General features: G+C 42.3%; 1 protein-coding gene across 1 annotated transcript in view; it reads left to right on the forward strand.

Moving 5' to 3' along the window:
• The window catches only part of EXPH5 (exophilin 5), a 33,247-nt gene extending 27,669 nt beyond the window's left edge, over nt 1-5,578 (forward strand). The window contains exon 7 of the mRNA XM_030458448.1: nt 264-5,578. Coding sequence (XP_030314308.1) covers nt 264-5,578 — 5,315 coding nt within the window. The remainder of the gene's footprint in view (nt 1-263) is intronic.
• The last annotated feature ends 5,830 nt before the right edge of the window (nt 5,579-11,408 follow it).

Genomic DNA, 11,408 nt, shown 5'->3' on the forward strand with positions numbered 1-11,408 from the left:
TAGTATTTACATAAATACTAGTTTTAAGATCAGTCCTGGAGCAGAACTTTTTTTTTGCTTATCGTAATGGCTGACCAATGAAAGGTTCTTTGGAGAAAGAATAGGAAGAATGTGTGGTTTGCTAAGGGTTTTGAGTGCTGAGGACCCAGCTCATTCCAGAACCAGTTCTGATTATTAATGTGATACATTAAACTTCTTAACATAGTTTGATTATTAAAGAAAAGAAATCCAAGTATCTTTTTTTTTTTTTTTCTATTGTGCAGTTCTAAATGATCTGGATGACCAGCTGGCCCAGGAACAAGCCCGAGAGCCATGGGACAGGACAGTTTCTACCAGCAGTGTATCAAATGCACGATACAGTAGTGCATTCTCTACTTCAACAAGGCAGACTGCTGGTAGGGGGCAACACAGAAATGACTGGAGTGAGATGCCTGGCACATTTTTCCCAGATGGACTGAGAACAATGAGGGCCAAAGATGAACACAAGATTTTCATCAGACCAAGGAAATTACGCAGTGCATACATAAACTGGCACCAGGCAGCCTTTCAAGAAGGTTACAGGTATGGTGAACCTGCTGATGGAAGCCCTCACCTGCAGGGCAGGCAGCTGTCTTCTGCTTCTTTCGGGCGGTCCTCAGAAGGTAGCTTGTACCCTCCTTCTGTAACACAGAACAGTGGGTTTAGACACAAGAGTTGTATGAACAGGGATACAGCAGGCAGAAGCTACTCGGTATGTTCCCTTCGGAGGTGTCCATCATCAGTATCTTCTGACCAGCTATCAGCATCCAGTTTACAAAATCCATTGGCAAGGGAGAGCAACAATGGTTTTGTACCAAGGTTTGGTCGACAGAACCCAAAAAGAATTCCCCTGTCTTCTATTGTATGGAACAACACACCAGATTCACCTGGACAAACATCAGCTCCAGAAAAAGTGTTTAGAACCCAATCACTGATGGAATTTCATGCTACAGACCATGGCAAATATCCTAACTCTTTGCAAGAAACCAAGAAATATGCATATTACCACCCAAAACACCACTACAGAAGATCTATTTCAAGCAGTAATTGCTTTAGTAGAGTTAGTTGCCCTGACGAAGCTACTTCTCCATTGGCCTTTGATAACTGGGAAAATTACCCATTATACAAATCAGAAAATAATCTCTCTAGATCCTACTTCAGAGATAGTTCTTCTCATGGCAAATTCTATACAAATCAAAAGAATTCTTCTTATGGAAGAAAAGACAGGTATCCTTCTTGGGCTGATCCTCCTCAGTACTACGGTGATGAAGCATTTATTTCCTCTGATGCCAGCTCCGACATGATGATGTCTAGTTTGAATGACCAGCAGTGGCCACATACTAAGAATGCCAAGTTTGGTTCACAGTGCCTGCAGAATGATTTTCACATATATTCTCCAGAAAATATGAATGTCAAAAAGATAACAAGAAGTGCAAGCAGAACTTTTTCAGAATTCACTGAAGGCTGTCAGCCTTCGCTAAGTTGTAACTCTTCAATTTCTTCATCTAGTTCCAGAACTGATGAGTCAGTCTTTCCTCGTATGAAGGACCTAACAAAGCCTATAGGACTGAACAGGAACTCAGTTGCTGTTACTCAAAGAAGTAGTAGGGCAGGCTTTTCACAACTGGAAAAGGTTAAAGGTGTGAAACTGCCAGATGAAGACCTGCCACCGTTACAGTCCATTTCTCAACATTCAGATAAAACCTACGTTAACACCCAGAGTTTTCCCTCTAGCAGCCCTGCTTCTGCCATGTTGCAAAGCGTTGCACTTCTCTTTAACACGATGAGATCAAAGAGACAACCCCAAGTCACTGGCAGAGGAGATATTGCAAAAACATATACATCAAACAGTGATGAAAGAAATGTACAAATGAAGGAAAATTATTGCCCACCCAATAGTGTGTTCTGTTACCCTCCCTGTGTTTTGCCTGCTGATGAGAGCAGGAAGGAACTTTTTCTCCCATGTCAGAAAGAATGGGAGCATAATCTGCATTATGCAGCAAAAAGAGAGATCATCAAACAAGATAATTACAGTGCAGAAGCCATTAACCAAGCTGCCCCAAAGAGACTGTCCTCACTGCTGAATGTTGCTTCTGCTCCATCCACTGAAAAATTAGAAAACTGTCAAGGCATATTGTCCTGTCCTCAGTGTTCATCTAGCTCCTCACAAACCTCTCCACAAGCACTTTCTCATAAAGACAATTCTAAATGTTTAGGAACACTAACTAGCTCTTCAGTAAATTGCACAGTTACTGAATCTCGAGCAGAAGGTGGAAAAACAGCTCAAATGAGCAAAATAGGTGTTGCCAAAAAGATTTCACAGAATGCCCTGCAAAATGCAAGCACTTTACTTACTAAGGACTGTAATGGACAATTCCCTACTAGTTCTCCACAAGATGGAAATTCTGGAAGTATTTGTATGCGTAGCTTTGGTGAAGACTCCAAGACCTCGGAACACAGTGTAAGTTATTTTTGCCTTGAAAAAGAAAGTGGTAAAATAAGAAGTGATTCATCTTGTACTGGAAGGCTTCATAAGCAAGACAGGTTGCTGAGACATAGCAGTAGCTGCAGCATTACTGGCTCCCTGAGCAGAAACAGCCTCAAATCTCCTGACCCACTTGTTATTTATTACACTTTGCCTAGGAAATCAGCGAGTATTGCTGGTACCATCATGGCAGACACTCCCATCTCCTTACCAAGAGAAAACAGGGAAAGATACAACTGTTTAAGGTCTGAAAATTCACGTAGAGCTGATGCTTTTTGTTCTTATCAGAGATATTTGTCTTGTTTAGACTCAAAAAATTCTTTTTTAAGATCACCATCATTAAATACTGCTGCAAGTTATAAAGATTACTCCAGTCCTTTAATGAAAAGTCGCAGTGATTCAGAAAGCAGCAGTGCATCAGCTGAACTGACAGACAATTGTAAACACCTACGCAGAGGACAATCCTCTGTGTTTTCAGATTGTAATCAAAGGGGAAATTTTTTGCAGAAATATAAAACTACAAGCACCTTTACAGTTTGTGTTGATGAAGATCACATCAAGTATCATGAACTAGTTTCAATTTATTACACGTTACCACGAAGACATTCAAAAACATTTTGTAAACTCTTCAGAGAAAATCAAGAGGATGCAGATTTACCCTGTCCCAAAGAAAATGCTCCATCATCAAGAGTACAAAGCAAGAGAAATGAAGGTCATGTGAGTTCAGCAAATGCTTTTTTCCCCAGTACTTTGGAAAGAGAGGTGCTTTCATATTCTTCTGACCAAACAGCTTCAGCTGTGGTCACACCTCTGAACTTAGGAACTGCTGATGATAGTGAAGATGAAAATTCTCACTTACCTCCTAGCTCTGAGAAAAGATGTACTTCAAAGTCAATTAATATGGCACATAACAGGCAAAATAGTTCAGCAGATCTTTCGTTAGCAGAAAATGTGTTTTCTGACGTGGTGACAGAAAAGATTTCTTTTGGTGGTCTGCGATCCACTGCAATAGTGGCTAAGTCAGGTAAGGCTATTTCTGATGCTTCAAGCAGTCAAAATACAGAAATACATACAAAAGAAAAGAAGGAAGCCACACTGCTTATGCCCACTTTAGTAACCCCTCCCAAGCCAGGCAGATGTTTAGAGAATCCTTTGTCAACAAATAAAAATAGTATACAGAAGGGAAGCTCTGAAAATGGCTGTCATCTCCCCAAAGGGAACATCAATAATAATAGTTTATTTCTCCACCCAGGAGAGAAAAGTTCCCTTGGAAGGAGCAGTAACACAGAGCATGGTGACGTGTCACTTCCTCCTGCAGAAGACAAGTACAGGGATGGTAGTGAAGTCAAACAGAGGGTAAATTTCCTACACCAGACCACACCTCTGTATAATAATAAATGTAGTGGACTGCAATTAAGGGCTGACAGTTCAAGAAAAAATACAAATTATTTAAACTCTTGTAGCAAAGTGTTTTCAGAGTCTCAGAACAAGGCATCTGAAGCAAGCCTTCAGATTGGGTCAAGCAGTGCTGACCCATTACTTCAGGTAGATGAAATGGTTAACACAGGAACAGATGAATTAAAGAATTCAAAAATTAATAAAGAGCAAAGCTCACAGAATAATCAGATGGGTAAGGATTATAGGGGTTTGCAGGAATCAGAGAGGCAGAATGAATGCAGCCTGAACATTAACTGTAAACTCCTCAGGGCTACACAAGGTCAAAAGATAGCACAGAGTGCAGAAGATGAGAACAAGCCTCTCTCTGCCTGCACAAGAGACAAAATCAAAGATATAGAAAAAAGGAAAAATAGACCTTCGATTAAAAATAAACTGGCAGCTGTTTATAAAACAAGCCGAAAATTTTCAAGTAAAAATTTACCTCCTAAACCACACATAAGTAACATTTTTTCACAGAACAATGGAAGTACCACTTCTTTAGTGCCCCTTGACTCAATGATTTCAACAAATTCTCATCAGCCATTGCTGCAGCTGGACAATGAAAATCAGAATCACAGTCTGGACCCTGATAAAAATACACCAGGACAAAGAGCAGCTGAGAATAACACTGAAGATCAGAACAATCCTTCTTTGCTTGTTAATAACACCAACTGGAGGTCTTCTGCAATCTCATACTCTCAGAAGGAAGCCATAAGTCCCAAAAAAACTGCAGTGAAAGTAGAAAATAGGCCAACTCTTACCACCCTATTTCCAGAAAAAGCAGTAACCACAAGTAATAAGAATTCCCAAACACTTGATCTCAGGTTAGAAAGCAAAATCCAGCCCGTATCTTCCAGTGCTACTACATCAGAACCACAGAATGGTGAGAAAAGACGGGCTATAAGTTGTGCCTACAGTCCTCCCTTGCCAATTTTAACTGACAGAAACTCAAACACCTATGTAAATATCTGCTTGGAGGCAGGACTGTGTCCAGAGCAAAACTTGATTTCCCAGGCAGTGCTTGGTCAGTTTCAAAATACCTCCCAGTCTGCCAGCTTAAATAATGTTAACTTGCAGAGCTCTCAGTTGCACAAGAGCCGTGCAAGAAGTCAGCGTGAGCGTCACCTTTCTGAGACTGTTTGTGCTCAGGATTCACATGAGACCTTTGCCTCGGGAAGCAATATCCTACCCAAAGATGGTTTACGTGGGAAGAGATTTAAATCTTACTCAGAGCTGTTGTCTTGTGATGAAAATGAAAACTGGGCATCAGACAATGAAAAATGTTACAGCACTAGAAATGTGATGTATCCTTCTGTTGAGTTTGGTATATTTGGCAAAGAGCAACAGTTGGCTTTCCTAGAAAATATCAAGAGGTCACTCACAGAAGGGCGATTATGGAGACCTTGTCTTCTGAATAATCCTGGTGCTCTCAGAGATGGAGAGGCTCCTTCCATAAACAGAGCTGAGCTTTTGAGCTCAGGTTCTGCTGGGAGCAAAATGTCATCTACTGCTTCATCTCCCAGAGAGCCAACTGATATCTATCAGGATGACCCAGCAGCTTATTCAGATTCAGACAGTGATACCACCACTGATGATGAATACTACCTAGATGAGGTAGATAAAGAATCAGAGCTTTGACAGGCCCGTGGTACTGAGATGGCATGATAGTTTGGTAGTTTCTGGGCAGGCAAAAACATGTAAAATACTTGGAGCCAGTTCTTGTGCTGCTATAAATTGGTACAACTTCATTAGTTTTAAAGAAGTTAGTATGTTATGTTAGCTGAGCATTTGAATTCTACATTAAATATTTTGCCATTGTTGTTTCCCCTAGCAGGAAAAAAAAGGATGCTAAAAAAAATACCCCCTCCCAAAATCACAGAAGGTAAACAATTGTGGTGCTTTGGGCTGTGTAACTCCAGAGATGGCTTTCCACTGAGTCATCAAGCAGTAGCTTAGGCTCCTGCCAGCTACACAGTGCTAGAACAGATAAATTCTACTTTGAGTTGCTTTTTCTTACAAGATGTAACAGAAACCAGGAGGTTATTTCCCTGATAAATTGCTGTTTCTCAAATTTTCCTTGTTTACCAGATGAAGCATGATATGCCTGTGCATCTCACCCAACAAACACCCCCACAAAATTAAACCTGTTCATTCTTTACTGCATATTCTGTATGAATGTTCTTTTTCTACATTCCTTGGAAGCATTGTGGCAGTGTCCTCAGTGGTGTTTGTTCTGCCATGAAGTTGGGGTGGATTCCACACTAGGATTTTTCAGCACCTGCAAGAGCACTGAGGAATGTGAGTTGCAGAAGTGCTGCTTAGTGCACAGGGAATCCCTCAGCAAAGGGCAAGGCACTGGAGGATAGTAAGAAACACAGAAGAGCATGGAAATTTCTTTTCAAACACAAGAAACTCATAGCCAGCACAGCTTTGGTTCCAGTTGAGATGAATGACCAGTTTTCTACCATTGATTTAGGAATAGGTTAGTTTGCCTTATTAAGCAAGCACTTTAAAACATGCAAAATCTAGAAAGATTTTCCCTATTTATTTCCTATATAAACCTATATAAAGGTAGAATCCTAAATTGTCCTGATAGTGGGAATACAACCATCACCAATGCAGCTTGTTGGGCTTCTGAGTTTTACCTCTATACTGGGCTGGTCCCATGTGAGGCACCTGCAGCCACTGGGCTTCCTCAGGGTGGCACCACCCAAAGCAGTCCCAGGGGACACTCATCTGGATCACAACTGCATTGTACAGACTGCCAGGGTTTTAGATACAAAGAACTAAAACCAGTAAAAAATGCCTTTTGCCTTTTACTAAATTACTGTCCCTTTTTGGTATTTTTCAACCGTTTCCTCTGTCACCAAGGTACTTGTTATACTTTGGACTGAACAGATAAAAACTTTTTCCAGTGGCTTTTCTACAGCCACACTAATAATCTAGTATTGTTACTTAGTAGCCAAATTTTGTCCCTGGCTATCAAATTTCTGACAAATCTTTGATCTCATTTTATGCAAAATCGGAAGTGGCTCACTGAGCCAGAATAATGATACTTTTACTTCAATTTTGTTTCTAATTTCACATATGATACATATTTTTATACTCTTTTTAATTCAACAAAATTTCTGTAGGACATAATTATATTTTTGTAGCTGGAAGAAGAGTATACTGAGGTTTTAAAATAATATATTTTACAGAGAACAAGCAATGCTTGTATCACTGACTACTCTACAAGAAACTAAAAGGTTAAAATATTATAATAGGTAACTGGTATCCTTAATTTTTTTATACTATAAACTTCGTTAAAGAAGTGGGTCTGTAGTTCAAATCTGTACCAATAAATATTATTACTTTATACTGGGGGAATTTGTCTTTTGTTGTACATAGAAGAACTAATATAAACTATGTATTTATAGTCAGAATTGATCTCTATGACGTGCTTTTTTTGGAAGGATATGAACACATGATGCTGACATATGCAGTGCTGGGAGAAGTGACTACCATGTAACTGCAGTCTTGTGGCATGTGGTATTCTAAGGTGAAGTTTCTGTAAATGGCTCTGTTCTGTATGGACAGGATAAAGTAAGACAATACAACCAGCTGAGTATCAGTGAAGAATTTCTGATGCTGTACATTTCTGCAAACTATGTTAATCCAAAAACTGGCAATACCAGCCTACATAAGGTAAAGAATTAAAAGATAAATGTTTACAAGGGAAGTGAATCGTCATACAGTTTTTCATGACTAGAAGTGGATGGTATAGAACACTTTTATTTGTAAATATTCTCTACCTGAAGCTGGATTAAATTCTCTTGTTGGCATAATTTTTTTCCATTTGCTATGCTATGTATATAGAGGAGGTCAGGCAGCTTTATTTAGTATAAGCAATTACAAAATTTTTTTGTTCATAAATCAAGACTACTGCACCCTATTGGGGATCTGTAAACTAATACTTACACTGAATAATGATATTCTATAAGACAGTCAGTTGGGTGAAAACGTAGGTAGAAACACCCTTTGAACAGTCATGAGCTCCATTCAGTTTAGCAGAGCCAGATTTTTGACGACTTTGCTCTTCCAAGCTTTTCTTTGGCAAAAGTAAATTCTGTTGATGTTCCTAATTTATAGAATTTTCATATTTAAAATTATTTGTTTGAAATAAATTATGCATTCAAATAAAAAGAAAGAAAGTGCTGATTCTGTGTTTATTTTTCACTCACTATAAATTCCATACTTTGCTTAAAAAATGAAATTCAGCATCTTAGTGTTGCTGTCAGGGTGCTGGTGGCAAATGATACGAGAGATTTAAAATGGGACACTCAGCCTGGGTCCATCACAGGACTGGGAAGCCTGCTGTATCAGGAAAGGCTGAGAGAATTGGGTTTGGCCAGCCTGGATAAAAGGCTTAGGGGAGACCTTATCAGCATGCTCCAGTACTTGGAGGGCAGCTACAAAGAAGACAGAGGCTCCCTTCTTACAAGGAGCCACATGGCTTCTTTTAAGATGAGGGGTAATGGGTACAAGTTACTCCCAGGGAGATTTCAGTTGGACACAAGAGGAAAATTTTTCACAATGAGAAGAGTTGGACAGTGGAATAATCTGCCCAGGGAAGTGGTGGAGTCCCCAACACTGGACACTTAACCAGAAGGGTGCTGGACCATCTTGTTTAGGCTGTGCTTTTGCCAAGAAAGGTTGGACCAGGTGATCCCTGAGGTCCCTTCCAACCTGCTACTCTGATTCTGTGTTCACCTGTTAGTGAGCCATATGCCTACAGCTTGCCTTGATGACCCAACATTCCACGTAGGAGCCCAGGGTAGAGTTTGATGAGTGGTTTCACAAGGTGATGAGCTCCACGTGAAAATCACTTCAGCTGGAATTAGGACTGAGTGGAGCCTGCCTGCAACGTGCAGTGTGATGGTGTGTGGGACTCTCCAGTGTCTGTCAGCCTGGATGCCATGTGCAGTGTGAGGGTGTGGGAGCCTCACCACTGTCTTTAAACCTTAATTACTACAGCCAGTACATGTGGTACCCAAGTTCAGTGACACAGTACCTCAGCCTCGTTTCAGAAACATGGTTTATGAGGTAGTGGTGTTTCTGTCTAGATCACTGTCCACACATTAGGATGCTCCTGTTCCCAGGTGACCTTTGACCTTTCTAACATCTCAATGACATTTGAAAGAAGTGGCAGTTATCCCATCACGGGATAACTCAGGCAAGGAGGGACCTCAGGTGGGTCTCTGCTCCAACTCCTGCTCACAGCAGGACAGCTCTGAGGTCAAGCCAGGATCCTCAGGGCTTCATCCAGTTGGGGCTTGAAAATCTCTGAGGATAGAAGCTGGACAGCCTCTCTGGGCAACCTTTGTCTCCATTTAGTGGTCCTTATGGAGAGTGTTCCAGGCTGAAACTCCCTTCTTGCAGCTTATGCCAGCTGTCTCTCTTTCTTCCACCCTGTGCTGTCTCCTCGATGATCTCCCCAAGATCACTGTGGGGTTCATCCCCTCCTTTAAGTCACCTCTGCTCCAAGCTGAACAAGTCCAGCTCCCCCAGCAACTCCTCAGAAGACCAGTGTTCCAGCCCCACCATCTCAGTGGCTTTCCCTGAATTTGATCCAGTTCACTGATGTCTTATATTGGAGAGCCCAAAGTTGGACCAGTATGTAGACCATGATTACTGCCAGGACTCACTGATGGCCCATGTGCCCCCCCATTGCTCACGTGCAGGACAGGCCCTGGCAAAGCCCTGCTGACAGCCATGGCGCTGTGCTCCCTCTCTCTGTTCCCCAGGTAGCAGCCTGCCCTCAGTGGTCCCTGGCACCCAGCTTCTGCAGGACTTCTTGTTTAATTTCATGGCTCATTTCTCCACCCTGGCCAAGTCCCTCAGTGACTGCCCCCTTTGGCAGCATCTGCATACCCAGGGATAGACCTCTCCACCACCTCATCCTGTGTCCCTGTGGTGCTCCCTTTGTTGTCTTCTACAAGGCAGAGATAAACCCTTAACCAGCCTCACTAAGCCCAGTCACATTTTTCTACCCATCTGGTTGCCAGCCCATCTAGAACATGACATCCTAACTCGGATACTAGTGTTGTGTGAGATAGTGACACCTTTTTGCTAAATTCAGGGTAAATGACACTCCCTGCTCTCCCCTCAGCTGCAGAGCCAGTTTATCACCCAAGAAGTCAATCAGATCAGGCAGGCATGGTTGGCCCTTGGTGAATCGAGGCTGACTGCTCCAGGCAACTCATCTCCAAATGTGCTTCCAGATGCTGCAGAGGCAGAAGAAAGCCACCCTTGCTGATCCTTCCACTGCAAGCAGCAGCCAGGGATGCACTACCTGGCCAAGAAGCACATACCTAACTCCAGATTAGCACTATACATGTTTTCTCTTGCCTGTTGGGAGTATCAGGCGTGGTTATGTTGGTGGAGACCTGTGGTTATCTGAGGTGAGGGAGTTTAGGAGACTAAAGACAAAACCAGACTGAATAATTCCACTTTCAAGGAACCTGTTTTTCATGGTCTGTATGCACAGACACTTGAGGCTCATGTTACTCAAAACCATTCAGCACTCATTGGAGCTCTCCTTGTTTTGCATGTGAAAATCCAGGCTTGCACAAAGTTTGACTTAATTCTTCTGCAGTCTGCTAAACCCCCAGTCTACCAACACCCTACGTTATTTCCTAGCAGCAGCAAAGATGTCTATGTTAAAGATGATACAACCACCTTAGGTGACAAACTATGGGGGGTTACCCCTATTTGTTCATTTCCCATCATCTTAAATCTATGGAATTCCTTTGCTGCTACAGTTTTTATTGAACAATATCATGATCCCCCTTCCTGCACTCATGAGAGCCAATATCCTGCCCTCAGGCCCTAAGAGCTCTGCACACCTAAGCCAGGGATGGGGTACTGGAACCAGGGGCTGGACCTTGTCCTCTTTCCCCAGGACGGAAGGGGAGCCCAGCGGCAGGGAGTGGTCCCTGCTGTCCTTCCCTTTAAATACCGTGGGTAATACTAGAAACACTACTGGGAATCGTAAATCATGGAGTGATGTTTTGTGTTTTTTGGTTCTTTTACAGCAATCTCTGTCTGTAAATAATCAGCTACAGGCAGTAACAACTCAGCTTTAGAGACATGATTTTTTTTTTCTCTTTAAATTGCAATTGACCTGCTCAGCTGCTGGCTGTACTGCATCCTGAAAACCGGTAACCTGTGGCTTGGGGCGGCATTTGCTTTTCAGTTTGTTTGCACAGCACCCACAGACAACAAAAGAAAACTCTCTTTTTTGAGAACCGAGGCTCAGTGCAGACAAGTGGGTCCGAGGCTCACGCCTCACTTTCACACCAGCTTTACTGTGTTTGCCTGAACTCTCTGGAACTTCACAGCCTCACTCGGCACCAGGAACCACGCTGCCTCCCTCCTCCCCTTCACAGCCTCAGCCCAGTGGCGGCCAGAGCCGGGACACCCCGCG

The sequence above is a fragment of the Calypte anna genome, chromosome 1 (assembly GCF_003957555.1).
Source record: "Calypte anna isolate BGI_N300 chromosome 1, bCalAnn1_v1.p, whole genome shotgun sequence".
NCBI lineage: Eukaryota > Metazoa > Chordata > Aves > Apodiformes > Trochilidae > Calypte > Calypte anna.